The sequence below is a fragment of the Myotis myotis genome, unplaced genomic scaffold (genome assembly GCF_014108235.1).
Source record: "Myotis myotis isolate mMyoMyo1 unplaced genomic scaffold, mMyoMyo1.p scaffold_m19_p_3, whole genome shotgun sequence".
Lineage (NCBI taxonomy): Eukaryota > Metazoa > Chordata > Mammalia > Chiroptera > Vespertilionidae > Myotis > Myotis myotis.
This window is the reverse complement of record NW_023416335.1, coordinates 15,579,596-15,603,641: the sequence shown is the minus strand read 5'-3', so window position 1 is coordinate 15,603,641 and position 24,046 is coordinate 15,579,596. Positions and strand designations below refer to the sequence as shown.

Here is a 24,046-nt window from a genome sequence, read left to right as displayed (position 1 = left end):
GGCCCCTCACTCTCACGGACGGGAACCCTGAGGCTAAGGCACCTGCTCCGTCAGGTCCCAGAGCTGACCAACTGCAGGGCCTGGGGCCGACGGGCAGCTCCGCAGCCGGGCACCGGGAAGGGCAGGGGCTCTGGGCTCCTGCGGACTGGGAGCTGAGCTCACACTGCCTGGCCGACCTGCCCCATCTCCGAGGGAAGTTAAGGTAGATGCCCCTTGATGACCAGGCACTAGACAAAGCTGGCACCTTCAGGAGCACCAAAGGGTGCTTTCTCCTCGCAGTCTGACCTTCAGAGCTGCAAATTTAGACAGAAAGTAATGTCAGAGGATTCATAGTTTCATGCATGTCTGAACCACGGGAAGCCTCGAATAGAACAGCCCCAGGCACCTCTGCCGTCCTTCAGCGCTGTGGTCGTCCGACGGTGCCAAGCCCCGGGTGGCAAGAGGACCACACCCCTTTGGGAAAGCCAGGCCTTAAGGACGAGGACAAGGGTTCAAGGCTGACGCCATGTGATGCTCAGAAGTAAGGCCGGACCTCAGGACTCCTCCCTCACCTCTGGGAGGCTGTTGGCTGAAGTGCTGAACTCTCCTGGCTCCCAGCGACGGCTTTATGACAGGCCCCCCTGCAGGACCAGCCGACGTTACAGCACTGGATGCTGCCTCTGAACAGGAGGGGGAGCTGGAAAATGAGTCCTTCGTCTACAAGTCCCACAGGTGCGGGGCCGTGGTGCATAGCTGCCAGGCTGCCAGGCTGTGTGCTCACCTGAGGCCGCTCACACCTGCCTGCTCCCTGCCTCTCAAGATACTCCTTGCTCGTGGTCTCTGTGCTTAACTTACATCCCATCCCAAACCAGAGTTCGTGTGTCGTCTTTACTTCTGTATTCTCTACAGGGCACCGTTAGTGACAGAGAAGATGCTTAATAACATTTGTTGTTTTCAAAAACTGTTTTAAAGGGCAGTGCTCAGAAGTCTGCAGTGCTGCCCAGTAAACGCCGGGACACAGCGGCGGCGGTGGGGCACCCCGCCACTGCACACCATGCCTGGGCCCTCTCTCCCTCACGATCTTGCCTCCCTATTTGCTGTGTCTCTTTTCCCATGGTCCATTTTTGTATTTATTTTGGATTTAACCTTTAAATGTTTCCAGTGTGTCATAAGAGATCTCCCAAGGGGCATGTCTTGCCCCTGGGAAGTCTGTGTTGTGATTTGAAAACCTTTGTTTACGTGCAGGTGACGTGTCCGAGTCCAGAGCCATAGAGCAGCCTGTGAAATCTGCTACTGCTCAGGCACAGGGGCCCCTGGAGCACAAACAGGCACCAGCACCTGCTCTCGCAGCCCCTTACCTGCCACAGGTCTGGCCCAAGAGCATGCCCCTGGTCAAGGGTACATGACACTGTTCTGGAATGTGGTGAGGACTGTGCTTTATTGACTTTCTTGCTGCCCCATCAGCAACAAGACTAAGAACGAAATTGAACCCAGACAACAAGCTGAGATATGTGACCACGAGGTGACAGGAGCAGCTGGACGTCCTCTGCAGAGTTTCATGTTCCTGACCGCCGTGAATGAAGCCTCCCTTGCCTGTTCAATGACTCACAAAATATAGCTAATAAATTTCAAATACCAATGACCTTGAAAGTAAACAGGATGATCACGTCTAAAAATATTAATGATCTTCTCAGAAGTCAAATGTTTGCTGCACCAAGTAGTTTTTCATCTCAATAAAAATAAAGCAATATTGAGGCCTACAATCCTACCACCACATCCAATGATTCTTTAAGGACAGGATTTGATGTCAATTTAGAGATGGAGACACCAGACCATGAACTGAAGGTGCGCAGAACTAGGTGTGTGATGCAACTCCTTTTCCATGACAACTCCCGTCTCCTGGGTCCTCCTCCTCCTGGACCAGGGTGGATAACCGGAAAACACACTGCTTGCTTCAAATAGGCTTCCACCAGCGACACACACCATCTTGCTGGAGCCAGGTCTCCCAGTAGATGTGACCCCTGATGCTAGAATGAGAACCTTCCAATACACAGCCTTTGAGGGTTTGGGGCCCGAGAAGATGGAAGCGGCGGCAGTGAGGCCCCAGATCTGACTGCCTCACCCCCAGAGGCTCCTCCTCCTCCTCCCACAGAATGTACACTTAGAGTCACTGGACCCACTTCTCCCACAATCTCAGCCAGAGGTAACATCTTAGCTCCAAAATCCCATCATCATGAAAACAAAACGCTGCAGTCTACTTGAGATTGTTTTTGGTCTGATTAAAATTTTTATTGAATTTTCTCAAATGTTACCAAGAAATAGTTTTGTAGGGGGTGGGGTGGATGGGGGGGGGATTGCTAACAAGCGAATTCAGCCTGGGAGCTCCCTCTGCTGGTCTGCAGTAGGCTGATACGTTACAAACACATTCCCAGAGACAAATCTAATTTGCTGGAGAAGTGGACAAAAGACAGGTGTGTTGGGCTTTGCCTCAGGACAGAAACACTAGAAGAAAAAAAAAATCCATGTCTCAAAACAGAGCACAACATTGCTGAGAAAAGCAAAATAATTTAAAAGCTTCTCCAAAGACATGTAATAAGGATCTCCAAACCAAAACGGAATTAGCAACTAAGGGGATGCTCCGTGTCGGTCTCTACCTCCAGGTAATAACAACTCTCTTAGGCCCTTTGGTGAAGCTTAAGTTCTGATTCCCTTGACTTTGCCTCCAAGTCTCTTCGTAGAGGCTTCTTATCTACTTAGAAGAGAAAGATCCAAGGAGTCACTGGAGTGAGGCTTTTTCAGAACTCCATCAGAGAGTAAGCCTGCTGAGCCAGCACGGCGGCAGGAAGAGCCGGGCCGGGAGGCGGGGGACCTGGCTCGTCATGGCAGAGCCACTCGCGATTGGGGTAACTCTCCCCACCTTCTCCGGTCTGTTTCCTCATCTGTAAAATGGTCAGACCAGGTGGTCTGTAAAGCCTCTGCCAGTCTGTTCTATGATGCTCGTATTGGACACAGATATTTAAATGACCATGTCTGTCCATGAGTCTTTAGGATACAGAACCCACGCTCGCACTGGGAATGACTCGGAACAGGAAGTGGGGCTGAGCACAAGGACCTCTCTGGTACCAGATGAGAGTTCCACCACCTCTATGGTCGATGTGGCAGAACCAAGGGGAGTCCAGGTTGGGAGGGTCTCCAGATCAAGGAAGAACTCACAGGGAAGGTGCCGCCCTGGGCAACATATCCCATGAAGCCAAAGGGTTGAGTCCATCTTATTTTGGCGCTTCCTCTCCCATCCTTTCTCACAATGGCCTGGGCTTTCTAATCTCTTATGGCTCTTGAGCGCCTTTTCTCACCATATCTCCAGGTACTACTTTTCATTTCATCTGTTATATGGATGAAGGAAGGGCAAATTACCCAGATGCCATGGCCAAAAGCCACTATTCCCAGTCCTTTCTGGCCACTGTCAATCCCTGCTTGTCCAGAGCAATGGTGAAAAGCTTTGGTGCTTATTAACCAAAGCCAAGGATATTCAGATGACCACGTGAACTTGGCACTATTTTATGGTATTTACTAACACTTGCCTCAATTGTCAACTGATCCATATTCTGGGCAATCTAGCAAGAGGAAGAGGAGAAGAGACACATTCGCAGATGGTAGGGTGGGGTGCATGGGCCCAAACAGAGGGGGCGCTTTCCCCGTCATCTACAAGTGATCTCCAAGCCCACTCTGAGCAGGATGATGACTCAGCAGAAGATACCCACAGGTTTATGTTCTACCCCTCCTTCCTCTACCTGCCATCTCCAGGTGACCAAGCACAGACATGGACAAAAGGTGGAAAAAGCAGCGGAAAGCACAGCTAATCTAGAAAAGGGGAATTAGTCTCAGAATAATCTTGTTACTTTATTTTCCGGACCAAGTGCCACCTGCGTTTTTCTTCACTACTTTCTGCCGCCTCCTGCCAGCACAGAGAGTAGCCACTGCCTAGGCTCCCAGGCTCTCTCTCAGCTCGCCTGCACGAGGCCTGGGAAGCCGGTTGTCAGTGCACGCAGGAAGCATTTAGAGCTCAGCCAAAGAATGGAAGGACAGTCAGCCGACAGCACGCCTGGCCCCACGCCCTGTGGGAACCTTCACTGGGACTGTTGTAGGGTCTTACACAATACGGTGAGTTCTGTACAACACAGAAGGCTTCAGTCTGAAGGAAGAGTACTCTAGGAAGCTGTTTATTTCATCCAGCCTTGGAAATAAACACTAAGCAAAATAGACAAACAAAAACCCCACCTGTCCAAGCCAACACGTCTTAAAAAACCAGGCTTTCCTGCTTTTAGAGGAGTTACACATGCAGTAGACAAGTGAAACCTTGACTCTCCTATCTTTCTTGCTACTGATCATCACCATGAATCGTAATACTGACTATTACTTACACTAAAAGCAAAGCTTTTCTTTCCAAGGGGGGAGAAAGGGTTGGTAGGTAGACAGTAATCTTTGTGAACAAACAAGGGAATTTATAAATCTCAGGCTATTCTTAACTTTAAAAAAAAAGCTGGTCAGAATAAAGGCCTCTACTTTGACCTGCAATTACATTCTAGACACTATTTTATACTTTTTCTTCAGGATTTCCTGATACTGGGAAAAAGAAACCCTTAATTTCTTCTGTAACATATTCCTAGAAGCTCCCAACTTCCCGTTTGGTCACTAGCTACCAGAGAACACGAGAGAAAAATCTCCCAGAGCGCAGAAACACACGCAGACACGTAACTCCTACGACAAGCACACACCTCCCCTGCGGCCCTTCCACACGACAAGGCGCACACATCTACGCGCTGGTGACGCCTCTAGCTGGCTGGGAGCTGGCGAGGTCACCTGGGCCCGGTCCCTCGTGGGTGACATGAGGGTGAGGTCATGAAGGAAGAGAGAGGTGTTGTTTGGGCAAACATCAGGCAGTGGGTGACATCATTGCTGTCAGATGGTCCTCGTAAGTCCTGGAGGAGTGTCAGCTCGATTTAGAGGGGATCAGTAGTCTCTCGAAGGTGGATCTGTTAGCTGGTAGGTGTTAGTTGTATGGTGTGCTCTGGGAACCAGGTTTGAAAGGACTGGTGGAGGAGTGAGTGAAGTCGTGGCCGATGGGTATAAATTACCTGGGCATGCAGTGAAGCGGGATAGGTGAAAGCAGGAGGAGGTAGAGCAGGCGCTAACTCCGCTGGGTACAGAGGGTACGGGGCCCACACTTCAGGGCTACTGGGGTAAAGTGCAGGCACTGTGAGCTCATCTGCAAGAAAAGAATAAGGGGAGAGTTAGTGGTTACCAAACAGCCGGTTTCAAATCAGAACAAAACACCCAGTAACCCAGAGCCCCAATCCGTGTCAGAAGTCAAATGACTCTCATTCTTTTAATAACCTGCTGGCTTTGGCCTGCAAACTCTAAGCCAGGGAACGGGAAACACACAATGAGAGAAAGCAACTCGCATCGGCTGCGGGTGCCTGCTGAGAGGCGGGCAGGCTCCGCCTGGGGCACTCTGATGTCTTTCCAACCGGAGCGGGGGACCCCGAGCAGTGGGATTTCCTGCATAAACAGTGCACGTGGTCCTCTCAGGGAAGGAGGAAGAAAAAGAACCAGTAGGAGACATCTCTTGAAAACCGCTGAGAGCCTTTGGGAGAGCAACGGCTTCCTGGCACGGCCCCAAAACACTGGAAGAACTGAAGGACTTGTCTGCTTATCAGTATAATTAATAGACAGATAAATTATGTTCATCAAGCATTTCACATTTGGCGCTTAGAAGCACAGGACCAGATGTTGTACCTACACAGCGTATAAGTTGTTAAAAATTCAGAAAATGGAAGTGGAAAGCCTCGAGTATTTTGATTAAAGCTAAGCTCCACAAAGATGCAAATATGAACATTCACAAATGCTGTTTACACCGACTACATTTATTTTCTAGGGGAAAAAAGCGAATCAAGCTGCAACTGACTGGTCTAAACGATCCTCATGCAGCTCTGATTCCACTAGGGTCAAGCTGCAGTTTTCCAGACTGAAGGGCAAGTGCCTGGGCCTCAGAATGCACTGGGCAGCAATCCATTAAAGTAACAGCAAACACCCGGGCAAAGGCAGAAGGAACATCAGTCAATAGTTATGAATCTGGACCCTGTGAAGCAGCAACCTCAACATGCGCTTTTACCACCTGTCAAATCTGAACTCAAGTAGGTCAAGGATGCTGCCCAGACCTGCTCAGGGACTCAGGGAAAGGTGGCTGATAAAACCATTAGTGACCCCACCATTCAGGACTTTCCAGGCCTACAGTGCACGTGATCCAAGGAGAAGAGTCCCACCATCTCAGAGGCCACCCAGCCTGCTCATCCCAGGTCTCCCTCATCCTCGTCATCCCCCAAACTCTGGCTCTGAGCAGGCTTTTCAGAATGGGAAGGGGCTGGCAACAAAACTGCTTGCTGAGTGTGAGTGAGGTGGGGACTGCTCTATGGAGCCACCAGAAAGCAGCTGAGCCTGTGGGTGCATGTGCACCTGGTGGGTGGGGGGTGGGCAAGGCTTTCCACAGCCAGCCACATGGCAAGGGCCTCTGCCAGGATGATGGAGCCCAGAGCTGACTGATGACTGTCTATTCAGAGGGCAGCTTGGGGATCCCAACACTCTGCTCTGTAAGGGGGCGGGCTGGCTTCCCCACTTCCTCTTCCTGATGCCCTCCTCAGGCTTGGCGAAGGGAACACGCTTGCCTGTGTCCAGGCTGAGAGCCTAGGCCCAGAGAGCGGAGTGGCTGTTATTACTGAGGGAGGCAAACAGCGTCACAGCCGCTTTAAAATGATCAGGTGGATACCACCAGTCCGAGGGTGGAGGTGTGTATAGTTTCTGTAAGGAAATTCCTCAAAAGGGGCGGTTTGAGGGAATGCTACCAGACCTCGTTTCCTGTTGCGAGGAGACCATCTGATTTCCATTGGAGCCGCTCCTGTGGGAGCCCAGCTGGGGAAGCTCAGTGCTGCTAGAGCCAGTGCCCGACTGAAACAGCCATTCTCAGGAACAACGCGCTGTTATTGCTGGTACTTCAGCTACCACGCTATTTTAAGATATTTGGAGTCTTTCTGAAAAGTCAAGAGAGTCCCAAGCCCGGCACACTCAGTTTCTCCGCCATGCTCTCAGCCCCGCTGGGACAGCAGGAGTGACCACCACCAGAGGGGCTGTGCTGGCCGGGCCCGGCTGAATGCGGGTTTTTGCCTCATCAATGGGTGCTTCCTTGAGAGAGTTTTAAAACAAATGTCTTTTAAGACATCTGATCCTAAAGAGAGAACTAATGGAGATGAGGGGAGTCGGCGTTTCAGGCTCAGCCTGGCTGATGGAGTTGATGATTGCCGGACACTGGCATTTTCATCCTAAAGCGTCACCATCCACTGGGTTTCTACTGATGCTCAGAGACGATTCACTGAATAACATTTGCACAAAACCTAGCCCAGCAGAATGGGGATTTGGAGGCAAACCCAAAGCTACTGAGTAATGGGATAGTCAGGTAGTGAAGCAGAGGCCTAAGAGATTAGGGTGAACTCTCACATGGTAAATCTTTTGATACATCCTGTCATGTCTCCCTTCTCTTGTGAAGGAAGCACAAGGAGTGACTGTAAATGTCCAGACACAAGTAGCACACGGGGGGTGGTCAGGAGGAGGATGTGCTCAAAATGAGTCAATGGAGATGTATGAGCTGAGTTAGTGACCACTGGGAGAGGAGAGGAGTGGGGATAATTCCTAACAAGTTTTTAAGAATCTGAGTCTTACTCAAGTCTGCACCCCAGGGCCAGCTCTGAGACTGGCATGTAGTGTGTAATACTGCTTGTTTATTGAATAGTATCCAGTGGAAAGTTGTTTAAAGATATACCACTGCTTTCTTTGTTAAAGGAACTTCAAAAATATCCATAGGAACTAGATTACTATATCTAAAACTTCCCAATCCTTGCAGTATCTCTCTCTCTCCCTCTCCCTCTCCCTCTCCCTCTCCCTCTCTCTCTCACACACCCCCCCCCCCCACACACACACACAAGCAAAATGAGGCTCAACTCAGAGCAAATGTTAAGAGCAGTAATTTTCAAAGTTAAAAATAAAAGCCACGGAACCTTTTTCTCAAACTAATTTTCCCAGAACCCCTTATAAATAAAAGTACTTGGTGGTGGAGGGAGACTGAAGGACCTCAACCCCTGTGACAGTCCCCGAGGTAGCGGGTTCCAGAGAACACCCTCTGAAAGCTGCTCTCACCCAGGGACGAGTTTTTAAAGTAAGCTCCTCTTCAAAAACCTTTGAGGTCTGCGCTCATTCCTGCCGCCCCTGGGACCCTGTCTGGGAGGGAGGGGCATGACAGCCAGCGCAGAGGAAAGACATAAAGGAGGATGAAACAACTGGGATTGGAACAAACAGGTCTCCTGCCTGACGTGGACTCAGAGCCCGAAGTCCCTCGCAGCCCATGGAGACCTCGAGTGAGCTTTTATGGCCTCACAAAGTTCAGAAAAATCTGACCCAGGAAATAAATATAACAGGAAAAATAACATAAAAAGGTTGGAGCTATTTCCTTCCTCCTCCACACTCCCAAGCCCTAACCATACCTTCCTGCCTGCACTCCAGCACCACAATGCACTTGACAGTGGTCAGGGACCAGCAGCAGCCCCGGGAGCCTGGTAGAAATGACACTCCTGGTTCCACCCAGACCCACTGAATCAGAAAGTCTGCTCTTCAAGGGATTCTTAATAATAATTTAGTTGGGAAGCCATCACTGTAAGTTATTTATATGACTTTTCTTATTGTATTATTAGCTGCTTGAGCAAACTGTTATACATTTGCTTTCAAAAAGCTTAGTTTAGTACCTGTTGAATGAATGAACAGAACATGAAGGAGAGAAAATGCAAAGGAAAAGCAATAATCCTGGACTTGTTTTGTGAGAGAAGCTAGGTGGAGGGTTAGAACAGACACAGCTGTACACCCTTTGACTGGCTCAGAGCCACTGTGACAGAGCAACAGAGGACACTGGGACAGCCCGACAAGGTCTGGATTGCACCTCCAGGGAAGCAGCCCTCATGGACCCCTACATTTCAGTATGAGGCTGAGGACTCTGAAAACCCATTCCTCCCCTTTGATGAAAGAGGGCAGTAGCGGGATGAGCTTTCTGCACATGTACATTCTTTCTGGTTGCTAATGTGGTCTTGAGAAAATTCTAATGTCTGGAGAAAGGTTTTCCACAGCAGGAGCCTGTCATGTGGGTACCCAACTGAAGGAGTAGCAGCAGCAGGGAGCAACCTGGCTTGGGGGGTTTCACCTTCCTTACTCACTGCCCATCCTGCTCAAACTTAATATAATGGGAGGCTGCGCTGGCTCAATTTGGTTGAAGTGTTGTCCCATACACCAAAACATTGCAGGTTCGATTCCTGGTCCAGGCACATATTCAGGTTGTGGGTTAGGTCCTGGGTCAGGGCCCATACAAGAGGCAACGATGTTTCTCTGTCACGTCAATGTCCTGTCCCTCCCCTCCCTTCCCTCCTTCTTAAAAAAAAAAAAAAGGAATGGGAAGGCTAAAAAAAGAAGGGAAGGTTTGCTTCCCTGGCCCCACTGTGATGAAATGGGGTTCAGGGAGGGGATAAGATTACTCCTGAGAGGAATGCTGACTACCCTACTACAAGGAGAGCCGGGCCCCAGGGAGCCAAAAGAGATCAGCAGGCCAGGGCTTTCCCCTTGCACCAGATCCAGCTATATTCTTCCTCCTTGTGCACCGGAGGATAATGTTACTGAGGGCTCAATATACAACAAATATACAATATACAACGAATAGGCTTTTCTCTTAGCATAAACATATGCAACCAAAAGAGCTCACACTGGATTCGGACAAACAAGAGCTAAAACTTCCCCACTCCCAATCCCTTTGAAAGAAAGAGGTGCAGTCTTGAGGAAGGTTTAAACCTAGGAGCTCATGAAGGTCATCTAGTCTGCCTTTTACTTTAGATGAGGAAACAAAAGTGCTAAAGGTGAAGCACCAGTTGAAGATCACACTGAAACAGATAAAGATGAAGGACTCTTAGAAACAGTGGGAAAAGTCCACTCTTAGTGGACTTCATCTGAGTGTAGTTGAGAACACAAGGTCCAAGAACTTCAAATCAATCCTGTATTTCCTCTGCTCGTTGGATACTTCTACTTGGAAATATTGCACAGCAATCTCATGGTCAACATGTCTGAAACGAAACACACTCCCTCCAGTGGCCTGTCCTCCTTGGTTCCAGATTTCAGTCAAAGACGCCACTCAATTGCCTACACCAGAGACCTGGTGGTCACCCGATTCTCCCTCAAATTCAGTGCTTCACCAAGGTCCTAGTTAATCTAGCTCCTCATCCACTTGATCTTCTCCTCCACTGGACTACTGAAAAGGCCTCCTGATACTACACTGGCCACTACACTGCAGTCAGGACAACTTTTAAAATACACAATTCAGTAATGTAATTCTTCCCCTTAAAACCTTCCTGGGATTTCTTTGCTTGTTGGATAGTGCCTGAACTCCACATATCACAGCCTAGAAAACCCCACAGGACCTGGCTTGCTTCTTTCCAGCCCCGCTCTCACCTGGTTCTCCGTCAAGGTCTAGATCATTTTCATTGCTTGACTATACCTGGTCCTCTCCCACTTTCAGGCCTTGAACACACACTTGTTCCCTCTGCCTAGGGTGTTCTTCTCCCCGCCTTTCAATTGGCTTAACTCTTACTCATTCTTCAAAGGACCACCCCCCCCGCGCCCCCCCCCCCCCACACACTTGGGTGGTGGAGGGGAAGCACCTTCTCTGTTCTACTGTACCTGCACCTCCCACTCACAGCAGCAACCTCCAGGATTTAACTTCTTATTCTTTGCTCACCCCAGTGCCTAGCACAGTGTATCAGAAAATAGCAAGAAATCACCCATTTGTTCTTCTTGATAAAATGGAGGAAAAAAAATATGCTTCCATCTTGCCCTTCAGAGGAAGAAATGATAAAACTGTAGGTAATTCAATTCTGTGCGGGAGAGAAATATGCACAGAAAGAGCAAGAACATGAGACATGTAGATGCTATTCTTAAATAAGATTACATTTCTACCCTGGTTTAATAACGCCTTATATTTGCATACATTTTTATACACAGCCAAGAATTCGCACATCCATTGTCATTCGGGAACCTCACTGAAAGCTCTGGGGACTTGGCAGCAATGGGTTTCATGTTAACAATGAGAAAACAATCTCTACAAGGTCTCAGCTAACTTGCAGTGTCTGAACTGGGATCAGAACCCAAGGCTCAGGTTCCTTCCCATGCACCATCCCTCCCTGCAGTGGGGATACCCCATCACTGGAGGTGGTGGCCAGCTCCAGGAGGAGCACAGGTGGTCTGCGTCTCTAGCTTTTGTACTCAATGTACTAGAATAAACCCAGGGACAGAGTCCTAGGGCAGCTTGCCTGACAGATGCAGAATATGGCCAGAAAAAAACAGCAATCAACACGGAAAGCTCATACAGGATGACAAATTCCATTTTTTATGGGGAAAAATAAATTTTGAAATAAGAAAAATAAATCAAGGATTCCGTTAAGCCATCAGCTCCCACTCACATACCTCAGCAAGTAGTCGATCTGTGTCTGTTAGGAGCCATTCGAGGCCTATTTTGGGACCGTCTGTTAGGGCATGCTCTTCTGGTGTTACAGCTAAGAATGTACATGGGCCATGCCCAGCTTTGCAGCCCAGCACAGTGCGCTGGCTTCTACAGTGGGTTAAACAGCGTCCTCTCAAAATTCACATTTACCTAGAACCTCAGAATGTAACCTTTTTTTTTTTTTTTTTAATATATTTTATTGATTGTTTGCAGAGAGGAATGAAGAGGGATAAAGAGTTAGAAACATCGATGAGAGAGAAGCATCGATCAGCTGCCTCCTGCACACTTCCCAATGGGTATGTGCCTGCAACAAAGGTACATGCCCTTGACCGGAATCGAACCTGGGACCCTTGAGTCCTCAGGCCAATGCTCTATCCACTGAGCCAAACCGGGTAGGCCGAATGTAACCTTTTTGAAAAAAAGGAATTTTGCAGGTGTAGTTATTTAAGTATCTCGAGATGAAATCATTCTGGATTTAGGATGGGCCTAGAGCAGTGGTTCTCAACCTTGCCTGCACAGTAGAATCACCTGGGAATCGTTTTAAAATCCTGATTTCTGGGCCTCATCCTCCGGAAATTCTGTTTCTTTGTTACTAATGTTGTGGCCTCACCCCATAACAAAGAAACAGAATTTCCGGAGGACGAGACCCCAGAAATCAGGATTTTAAAAAGATTCCCAGGTGATTCTAATGTGCAGCCAAGGTTGAGAACCACTGGCCTAGAGAGAGGCATAGGATAGTTTCTCCCTCAGAGCCTCCAAAAATAAATACTGCTTGACAACTCGATTTCAGACTTCTGGCTTCCTAAACTGCAAGAGAATAGATTTTTGTTGTTTTCAGCCACCGAGCTGGTGGTAATTTGCTGGAAAACTACAGTTCCCATAGATTCTATGGCACAGAAGGTCACACACCTCCGCTGGTTCCCCAAGAAGATAAATATAGAGGAAGATGCAAAAACTTAGGCAAAAAATTCAAAGGACATGTTCAGCACCAACTAGCACAAATTACAACTGGAATTTTTGTGTTCTGCACAGAAAACCAACAGTGCTAAGTGCTGGAGACACTAGCAGAAATTAAGTCTGTGCTTAACCCTCCTCTACGTCTACCTGCTCATTATCACATTGTTGGCCACTTCTAATGTTTCAATTATTAATTCTATTTAGGATAACTCGTAAATCTAGAACTTTGATTTCTCCTCCAATGTAGACATCCTAAATTCATCAAACTCAACTCACCTAAAAGTAAATTCACTGTTACTCATAAACTAATTCCTCTTCTTACCTCCCCAAATTTCCCATACCCAAACAACTGCCAAGTCCTAATAACATTAAAGATGGCAAAGATACTGATAATAATGATACTCATAGCAGTAATATGGTAGCTAATGTTTACTGAGCACACTTTATTTGTGTGCCATACACTGTGCTAGAGCTCCCTGTGGGAGGTGCTAACATTAGCCCCTTACGTTATGATGAAACAGAGGCACAGAGATTCAGTAACTAACCCAATGACTCACAGCAAGTGATGAAACCAAGGTGTGAGTCAGTCAGATTAGTCCAGAACCTGCACACTTCACTTCGCTTCTCCTGATTACGTTTCCTCTGTGCCTTTCTCACTATCTTTTCCTTTCAACCCCTACTTCTTGCCACCCAAATGCAGGTTCTCACCTGGACTGCTTTAACAGTCTCTTGACTTTTGAACTGGCTTCCTAATAACTTCTACTCTCTTCTCTCCAATTTTTCTCTCATAACACATATTCCTGGAGCAACTCCTTAAGCTTACTGCAGGAAAGGCCAACTCAGACCCACAAAACAAGTGTGACAAGGAAATCCCAAAACCACGCTGGTCTTAATTCAATTGGCCAGAGTCCCCGCCCCCCAGTAAGTGATTCTCTGCCTTCCCTCTGAGCAGTCACCGCAGCCGTTTCATGTCCATAGTTTTAAAGGACTTGATCTGAGAGCTCAAGGGAACCCAGAGCATAAGCAGGAAGAAAACGATTCCTTAGTGACGACTGTTATCTACTCTTATTTGTCATAACAGGACATTTTCACTCCTCTTCCTTCCCGAGACCTGCAACTGCAGGGTTGACGGTTCACCACAGCTTCCCCAAGCAATTTCCTTCCCTGACACGAGCAACTGAGTTCTGAAGTATTTGCCAGCCTTTCTGAGAGCTTGGAGTTCCTAATGACTGCAGTAAATGGTGGATGTTTAACAGGAGCTAAAGTTCCAGAAAGCAATGGTTTTGTATCAGACAACATAAAAACATTTGCCCAGCTCCACTCTGCTAGAGACCCTGGTAAGCTTCGTGAGGGTAGGACACTATTCAGTGGCATTCACTAATGTGCCCTTTCACAGTGTCTGGCACAAAATAGGCACTCAATAAATTCACCCTGAGTGAAAATACTGTCCCTTTTGCATAACACACCCTCACCTACTCTTTTTTTTTTTTAGTCCAGAACTGTAGTGCCCATTAAAGTATTTCTTCTGCCTGTTTTGTACCTAAACAGCCGTTTCCATCTCTGGTAGATAATTGAAACTATAAAGGGATTTCAGTATTGTACATCAGAGTGGCTGTGTGGCTCGTCTATAGGACTGTTCGCCTGTCAAATGGTAATATAAGGATACTTATACAGTGCATACTCTATGCAAACTACTTCACAACTGTAACCCATTTATTCTCCAAAACATCCTTATAAGGCAGGGACTGTTATTACCTCCTCATCACAAATGGAAGACGCTAAGGGTTTGGAGAGAGTAAGTGGCAGGTCCAAGGCCATGCAGCTAGGAGGAGTGAAGCCATGATCTATATATATAAAGAGCCAGGGTCCATAATGTCTAAAATGACCGAACGGACGACTGAACACCGGAAGTCAGTTCTGCAATGACTGCTGCACTGCAGGCGCCACAGCGACCCAGCACTGACTGACGAGGGGGCTGCAGATCAGGCCTGGAGAGAGAAGCAGGGTCTGATCTGCAGCCTCCATGGCAGCTGTTGATCAGCCCTAGCCTCTTTTTTTCTCCGGGCCTCGCCAGCAGCTGAGGGGGCTGCTGATTAGCCCCGCCTCTCTGATCAGGCCCGGAGACAGCGACTGGCATAGAAACTGTCCAATCAGAACCAAATCTGGGTGAACTGCAAGGAGACAATGGATGCCTAGGAGGTGGAGCTTTTGATGCTGACTGGCATAGAAACCGACCAATCAGAACCTAATCTGGGTGAACTGCGAAGGCAGAACCTAAGGTGGGGGCTAAGGAGGGGTTTTAAGGGCAATAGCTGTTTGGTGTAAGGTGTAAAAAAGCAGTTCAATTTTTTAATGACCACTTTGGCAGTATAGTGCATATGGCTATCAGTCCAGATATAGAGATTATATATTTTTGTCTGCCAAGAGCATCTCCTCCTGCTGAAAAAGGCTTTCCCCTTCCCCCATTTAAGAAACCCTATCCTATATAATCTATCTATACTAATAAAAGGGTAATATGCTAATTAGACCAGGTCGACCGGCCATCTTCCGGATGTCCGACTTTCTTCTGGACAAAGCCATGGTGGTGGGGGCCAAGGCAGAGGCAGCTAGGGGCGATCAGGCCGGTTGGGGAGGGCAGTTGGAGGAGAGATCAGGCCGGCAGTGGAGGCCATTGGGGGGATCAGGCAGGCAGAAGTAGTTAGGGGCGATCAGGTCGGCAGGGGAGGGCAGTTAGGGGCGTTCAGGCAGGCAGAAGGGTTAGGGGCAATCAGGCAGAGGCAGTTAGGGGTGATCAGGCAGGCAGGCGAGCAGTTAGGAGCCAGTGGTCCCAGATTGTGAGAGGGATGTTCAACTGCCGGTTTAGGCCCAATCCCTGTGGGTCTCCAAGGGGTCCCCAACTGCAGAGGGTGCAGGCTGGGCTGAGGGAACCCCTCCCTCCCGTGCACTAATTTCATGCACCGGGCCACTAGTTTGAATATAAGCAGTGTGGCCCCAGAATTCATGCTTTCTCTCTCTCTTGATTTGAGAGACACAGAGACACTCAGAGAGAGAAACACTGACTTGTTGTTCCACTTATTTATGCATTCACTAGTTGATTCTTGTATGGGCCACGACTGGGAATCTAACCCACAAACTTGGCATATTGGGAAGACACTCTAACCACTAAGTTACTCAGCCAGGGTAGAGTTCATGCTCTTAAACCATTGTGTTAAGATGGTACTTTTGTCTAGCCAAAGCTTAACTTCCAAACCAAGTTAGAAAAGACGGGACACTGCCTTCAAATAACAAAACAAATACTGTTTTAGGGTGGATGAATAACACAAGAAGCTATTTTGAAAACATGACAATTCTGATCTGCTTTTCCAGGCCATGATGATATATAATTATTACTTAAATTTACTTTTAAAATTTGTAATAAAAAGAAGAGCATATCCATAAGGTAGATTTGGACACAAGTTTTACAGGAACTAGTTGGGAGAAATACTATGTGCATATGAGCACTGAGTAAAGGAGAGAAGCACGAGAAACTGCAGGTTTGGACAAGAGTTGATAGGTGAGAAACGTCAACAACTTGTGCTTTACTGGAATACTGGAGGGAGTAGAAAGGAAGACACAAAATAATGAGGACATCTATGCCTCATGGCACTGTGGTGGCCATCGCTTGAAATAATATTTTAAAAGTGACCCGAATGCCTGATGACAATCATCACCACTGTCGAAAAGAAATTCGTACGTACTTAGTATCGGCTGTTTTAGTACCACAATGCTGATAGATATAGCGAAGGCTGCCAGACATTTCTCTGTGCTAGGGTGTTTTAATATCTCTTTTAGGGAGGCTAGAAACCAATCCTTTAAATATGAAAAGTCTCATGCTGCCAATTACCGTGAGCTATGAAAAACCTGTAAGAACAAGGCCATCAGCAGACCCAGAACTTTTGGTTCATAAGCATACAGAAACTCAGAAACATGCCCTTCTTTCCCATCTCCTCCAAACTCTCCTTCCTTGATTGGGTCAGTTTTATAATTTGGTGGCTTCAGATTAAATCTTGAATACAGAGCAAACTCCACTTCCAGGTACATTTGCTGCTGTCTAAGGCTGCTTTCCTTCACCCGCAAGTCACCACTGAAGGACAATCCCACCGGCACACTCTATGATGGAACTGAATAAAGTGTTTTCTGAGAGTGCTGAACCATGAGGCCACAAGATGGATGAAGTAACTGGGCAGTCTCCAGGCAAAAATAACAAAAAGAGACTAAGCTAGTTCTTAAAGTTAAATGCAGCTCAGGGCCAGCATGCACAAATAGATCCCACAGTATCTAAAAATGTCAATTTAGTCAGGATTATTTTCTCTCAAATTTATCACAACCCTGTTAATGTCTTAAGTGCCTACTGTGGAGCAGATGCTGGATGAATACCATCATCTTTTATTTCTCCAGCCCAAACTGGGGGCAGTGATGCTGAGCCACAGAAGGGCCTCATTCTCTACAAACTTGAAAGGTAAATCCTCTTTAATTAAATGTATCTTGATGATCTGGGGTGGGGTAGGGGGAAGAATTTGAAAATGAAAGTCCTTATTCATCTCCTGAAAGTGGGCTATCAGGAAGATGTGATTTGTCATCTGGAAAGGGAGTCAGCAAATGATCACTGAAAAGGAAATGGACAAGTGGTGAACAAATGACCTTATATGAGTATTACACATGAGGTACGTCCAGAAATGTGGTGAAAAGTGACTCAGTAAGTGTCACCTGAAAGTTAAGCCAGTGTTTCTCCTTTTTAAGTCTTTTAGTTGTAAATGTGCCAGCTGTGCAAACTTGGACAATTTACCTAATTTCTCTGAGCCTCGGTTTCCTCAGATACAAATACAGACCATCACATACGCTAATTATAAAAAGTAAATGAGAATTTGAGATGCACATAGTAAGTGCATAGTATCACGGTGTTAGCTAACAGCAATGAACACTGCCATAGGAAAGACGCTGAGGACACGATCTGGGGTGTGAATGATGCTGCCTGTCCCATAGAAGCTCTCTCTGATTACAAGAACATTCCTCGGTTCATTAAACTGTCTGGGCTGTACCTGCTCGGAGGCAGTGGCAGGGAGTGGTGCTCTGGAATGTGTGCCGCTTCTCATGCTTAACGTTTCTTCCTCATTCTTCTGTGCCCCATTCTGCTTGTTCAGCCCTTTTTACTGGGAACAAATTGATGATGGCTCTCAGATAAAGCTTTGGTGACTACATGGTGTGCACTTTTTTATTTTTAAAACAACAACATGCTCTTTTGGGAGAAGGCTTCCTTTAAAAGAAGTCTCACTACCCTTCAGCTTCTCAAGGGGAATCTGATCTGCTCAGAGGTCCACTTAACCTTGCGAATAAAACTGGCCCAGGACCTTTGGAGACTCCAATCTCCAATTCCCTGACCACCACTCCACCAGCTGCAGACCCCAAGTTACAATAGCAGCTCCAGGTGTCGCTGCGCCCAAGCCTCCTGACTGGCCATACTTTATTTCCTTTATTCCATCTCTGTGCCTCATAAAATCAGAAAGATTTAACCACAGAATTTGATAACAACCATAACAAAGAGCCTAGATCTTCACTGTGCAGGAGGTTAACAGTCATGTTGACTTTCCAGTAAGATAAACAGTGAAAACTTGGCAAGTACTAATGTATACACCACCACATCGCCTCATTCCTGATGATAATACACTTACTCTTGGGATGTGAGTGACAGGAAGAGATCACTTGAGGGAACAGGGCATCCTAACCTGGTCAGAAGCACTGAAATACCAAAAGAACTGGGTTAGGCTGCTTCTTCATTTGGGGAAATAATAAGCAATTGTAACTCATGAGGCTCTGGGGTCTGTACTGAATAGATTACCTGCAAACCCTAAAACGCTGCCTTTTGGTAGAAGTTTTTTTCCAGTTGTAGTCTGATATGCATCACTAGGGAAATCTGAGTGAGAGGGTGAGCAGGAAGCTGGTTGGCTCTGGCATGACTTCTGAGCCTTGCTGGGCCGTCTACACAGGAACCCAGGAGTTGTGGGGGTGCTTCACCTCCCAGAGCCAGTTATTAGAATGTTTTAGAAGAGAAAGGGCATGCCCAAGCCATCCCAATGCTGCAAGATCCCTCACAAATCTGGAACTGGCATTATGAAGATGATTATATGAGGTTGCTTGTTTTTAAAACACACACACACCCCAATTGAGGAGGACCTTAATGTTCTTACCTAGAGGCTAGGTAACTATAAGAGGGCATATCGTAGCTACTGAAAATGACTATGTGTGAGAGCTATGTTTACAAATACGGAAAAATATTAACACTCATTGAAAAAGAAAACAGTTTGCAGGACATGTATTGTTTAATCCCACGAATACACACACACGTACATGCTCTGCATGAGGAATCGGCCCAGTGCTCTGGTAGGGAGCTGTGAGTTTGAGCCACTCATGAGTCATGTGACCGGGGTAAGTTAGTAACTTCACAATTTTAATTTTACCAAAATAAAAAGACCAAATTGCCCTAGCTGGTTTGGCTCAGTGGATAGAGCGTTGGCCTGCTGACTGAAGGGTCCTGAGTTCGATTCAGATCAAGGGCACATGCCCAGGTTGCAGGCTTAATTCCCAGTAGGGGGCGTGCAGGAGGCAGCTGATCAATGATTCTCTGTCATTGATGTTTCTATCTCTATCTCCCTCCCCCTTCCTCTCTGCAATTAATAAAAATATATATATTTTAAAAAGGCCACGTTTCCTAATCTGAAAACTGTTGAAGAGGAAGAAGGGGAAGAGGAGGAAGAGAACACCTGTTCTCATAGGGGGTCATGAGAATTAAATGGGATATGTAACAGATTTAGAAAACTCCCGGTGACATAACATATATTTTTAAATGTTATTGTGATGATCTCTGGATAGAGGATTTCACATACTCTTTTTTTTGCTCATTATGTTTTATGAATTTTTACCATGGCCATGTATTATTCCTTCAGTTGTTTTTTTTTTAAAGGGGTAAAAACACAAAGGAACATAAGGACCCTTTGGGGGATAAAAAAGAAAACATTTATTCTTCCAATGTTACAAAAACAAACAGAACTGAAATTTTTCTTCATTTCATACTTGTGAAATTCCATGTCAGTAAAAATATACAGAAGAACATATCTAAACCTCAGCAAATGAGCCATTAAAAAAATAACTACTGTGTATTATTTGTCTTAAAATAACCCTGAAGGGTAGATATTATTCCATCTTAAATATTGAGAAAACCCAGAGTGAGAGAGGCTGAGTAACGTGTCCCACAACTACATGAGAAAGACATGTATTTCAAAACCCAGGTATGTCTGATTCCTGCAAATACTACGAAGTGCCAGTATGACGTGGACTCTCCTGCAACATGGTGAGACGCCCAGGACTGAGGTCAGGAGATCCCATCCCAGGGTGGTCCTCGGCTACGTTGTAATGTACTTCTTGGTTAAAACCTGGGCTCTGCACAACAGCAAAAGGGTGGAAATGACGCAAGTATCCATCAACAGATGAATGGCTAAACAGAATGTGGTATATCAAAACAATGGAATATCATTTAGCCATAAAAGGAATGAAATTTTAACATGTTACAACACTGATGAACCCTGAAAACAGTATGCTAAGCGAAAGAAGCCAGACATTAAAGAACACATATGATTCCACTTTTATTAAATATCTAGAGACAGAATGTAGATTAGAGACTATTGGAGGCTTTTGGGGGGAGGGAATAGGGAATTACTGCATAATGGTTAGCTTCTGTTTGAGGCAATGAAAAAGTTTTGGAAATAGTGGTAAATAATTAATGTCAGTGAACTGTACACTCAAAATGGTTACAATGGCAAATTTTATGTCATATATATTTTATCACAATTAAAAAATAATGTACAAAAAATGGAATTGTATGGTATATGAATTATATCTCAATAAAGTTAAGAAAAATGAAATCACATTAAGCTCCGTGGCCAGACAGAAGTGGCTTTAAACCCAGATAGGCAGCTTACCAATTATGACCCTAGACGCTTTTTCAATAATCTGGGCCTAATATCTCATTGGAAAATGAGGATAATAATAGTACTTTTGTAATAGGTGGTTGTTAAGAGTAAATGAGATAATGAATATAAAGAGCTCAATGGATTATCCTGAATGAATAATAGCTGCTATTATTATCATCATTACTTCCAAATGTCTCATACCTGAAGATTCCCACAGGCCAAACATACTCTACCTCCTGACTCCAGGTTTTGCCAGCTCTCAGACCTAATGAGGTAGGAGGAAAGATTCAGCAAATGTTCGGGCTCCCCATCTGGAGTCCATCAGGCAAACATACCTGCAGGAGTTCCACACTCCCACATCCTACATGTCCATGAACATCAGCTCCCCTCTCTCCCCATCAGATCTCACAGCCAATCAGGAGAGAGCGAGAACACAGGGAGCAAAGTCCTCCAGAAGAGACTGCACCTCAGCCCGTCCATCCCAGCACTGTAACATCCGACACACACAGTCCAGCACTAAACAAGGGGGAATATTTGTAAGTATCTTTATGGATATTATAACTATGATTAAAATGAAACAAGCAAAGGGACTTCTGACTGTTCTCTCTACCTATGTCATGTCTTCCCTCTTCTCTGAATTAAACCCATCCAGTTACTTCACCCTTTCCTCATAGCAGCTCCTCTTTCCAATCTTTCAATCATTTTCTTCATGTTGGATTTCCTCCAAGTTTTTCTTTTCTCACAGTGCTGGGGCCCAGCACGAGATGCAGAGGCTGGGAACAGTCTGGTAAACAGATCAGGAAGCCCCCTGCACATACACTGTGGGGCTCGGATGGTAAATTATGTAAAGATTAGGCTGAGATATGTATGTAACCAATGGCTGCAGGCCAACTAGTGGGTGACGTGATCGGAGTTCACAAATGCCTCGCAAAAGGAAGAGAAACTCTTTGGAGAGCTGTCCTGAGACCTTTCACAAAAATTTAGGAAAAGACGTGAGAATGGGTAGTTCAGGGACCTGGAGAATTGGTGGTTGGGGGCAAGAGAACAAGCATCACCCAGAGCGAGGCTGGGAGCCCCAGAAAGGGCCTCTCGGGGCAGCTGTGAGATCCTGGCTAGGGCAAGGCCTCCACGGTGTGGAGACTCCATACTAGCTCCCAGGGCTGTCCCAGCTGTTAATTCCTGTCCCTGCTGCAAATATAGAATGAGGGTTTACAGTAATTTATCTCAAGGTTTTGTTGGAAAAGTTATTTTTGCCACACTCGAATATCTTTAGATGAGAATCGGGTCCAAGGGGCAAATGGTGCTGGAAATAAATGGAGGTGCGGATAGTAGCACTGGGAAAGTTTCTTAAGAGTATGTGTCAGAAAAACAGGCTAACATGCCCTTTTTGGGATGGAGCCACAGAGGACTATCTGAATCATCACCCTGACAGTTTTGGTGATGCGTTCTCAACAATTTGTTTAATTTTTTTTTTTTTTTTGGTATGACAAAATGCCTAAAACAAAGTCATATCTCCTTCAAAACCCATGATCAGATCTTCCTGATGATTTAATTCCCTTCTTACAATCTTCAATAGCTCTCAATTTCTTCTGAATCAAAGACAACTCTTAACTATAATAAGAATTTCCATTTATTCCTTCTTCCCATATCCACTACACACCATCAACTCACCTCTTGCTGCATAAAATTAGTTATGATTTCTTAAAGTTATTCTTCTCAATGAACTTCAAAACCTGTTCTTCCTCTTGCCTGGAATGTAATTCATCTAAGTCAAGGGGCAGCCATCTGGCTTAGAAAGGCTTTCCTAAGGCTGTGTGTTTCCAGAGCTAACTTCAGGGCTTCCCAGCCTTCAAAGATGTTAACATAAAATCAAGCTAAAAAATGTGATCTCAGTAGAGTCACTTTTAGGAACTTCTTATAACTGTTGTCCTACTTGAATGCTGTCAGTATCTATGCTTTATTTCTTCCTACCCTTTCTCACACAGTACTGGGGCCCAGCACAGGATGTAGGGGCTGGGAACAAAAACCATTAAGATCTTTGCCTACAGTCTCTAGGAGGAAAGCTAGCCTTTACTCTTCTATCCCTGACAACTGTTCTTTAGCAAGTAAGGACGCTCTGCCCAGGTATAAGAAATCCTTCTGGCCCTAGCTGGTTTGGCTTAGATAAAGTGTTGGCCTATGGACCGAAGGGTCCCGGATTCGATTCCAGTCAAGGGCATGTACTGCAGTTGCAGGCTCCTCCCAGGTCCAGGCCTTGATCAGAGTTCAATCAGGAGACAACCAATCGATGTGCTTCTCTCACATTGATGTTTTTCTTTGTCTTCCCTCTCTTTTCTACTCTGTCTAAAAATCAGTGGAAAAATATCCTCGAGGGAGGGAGGGAGGGAGGGAGGGAGGGGGAGGAGGAGGGAGAGGGGGAGAGAGAGAGAGAGAGAGAGAGAGAGAGAGAGAGAGAGAGAGAGAGAGAGAGAAGAAAGAAAACAAAAGAAAAGAAATCACTCCTTCTGGAATATCTCATTCTTTATGGGTAGCCATTCTGCAAAAATCTAGATTCTGAAGGGCTATCATGTAAACATGGGATTAGATTTATTCTTGAGGTCCGGGGATTAACAATACGTCAATGAGTGGAAGTTTCAGGGTATACAGATTTTGGTCAGTTAGTAGCAGAACTGGAGCAAAAATTTAGCAAGTATTTATTAAACATCTACTATGCATCTAACACTATGCATAGCCCAGTCTTATTACTCAAGGAATTTAGAGATTACAGAGGGATATAGAGAATTTACTGGCAATTCCAATACAGTATGACATATTCTCTCTAAAGGAATCAACACAGTTCTATAGCAGCAACCAGCCCAGTATGGCAATTAATCCACCTCTGTAGAGTCAGACAAGCTTTCCAGAGGACACAGTTAAGGTGACTTCTAAAGGACAAGAAGCTAATTTGCAAAAGGACTGAATTTCCGGCAAAAAGCTTAGGGGTAAAGAAGGCACACCATGTGTCAGTAGAGACTGCCAGGAGCTCAGTACCGACCAGACTGGTGGCTGAGGATGAGGAGCAGAGGTGCAGATCATGAAGGGCCTGAATCTGTGCAAGGAGGTGAGATTCTCTCCTGAGGGCAATGGGGGCTTCCCAGCCTATTAAAAATACCTTTTCATCAGAAGGAGGTCTGTTATAAACTGCTGTTAATCTGGGATTTAAATGCATCCATATTTCACAATAAGTCAGTACATTTCACTGGTGATAAGGAACTCTCACACACTGCCTATGGTATTCAGAGAATTCAACAGGGAAGTGGCGGAGGCTGGGAAGCCTGAGTGACTGGGCAGGATCCAGAAGGCCAACTGGAGGGGATGTCACAAGTGGCAGAGATGGGGGCTCTATGTGGTTGGTCCTGAGTCCAGCAACCTCCCTGGCCTTAGAGTCTGTGGCCCATCAAACACCTTTTTCTATACCAGGATCTACTTACCC

The 24,046-nt window shown here is 46.1% G+C and overlaps 2 protein-coding genes across 18 annotated transcripts in view; one reads left to right on the top strand and one right to left on the bottom strand.

Annotated features, from left to right (window-relative positions):
* The window catches only part of GTF2E2 (general transcription factor IIE subunit 2), a 97,433-nt gene extending 95,201 nt beyond the window's left edge, over window positions 1–2,232 (top strand). Inside the window, exon 10 of the mRNA XM_036296665.1 lies at window positions 1,225–2,232. The gene's annotated coding sequence lies outside the window, so the exon portion shown is untranslated. The remainder of the gene's footprint in view (window positions 1–1,224) is intronic.
* RBPMS (RNA binding protein, mRNA processing factor) overlaps window positions 1–24,046 on the bottom strand; it is a 181,543-nt gene that overhangs the window by 23,904 nt on the left and 133,593 nt on the right. For 3 of the 17 annotated variants that reach the window (XR_004965677.1, XM_036296678.1, XM_036296677.1), the window contains exon 6: window positions 5,115–5,245. The exons of 7 other annotated variants lie outside the window; for them this stretch is intronic. Coding sequence is in view for 7 of the 10 variants with exons in the window: in XM_036296678.1 (XP_036152571.1) it covers window positions 5,115–5,245 (131 nt within the window). In the remaining 3 variants the exon portion in view is untranslated. 7 more of the 17 variants (XR_004965673.1, XR_004965674.1, XM_036296681.1 and 4 more) reach the window with 7 other exon arrangements.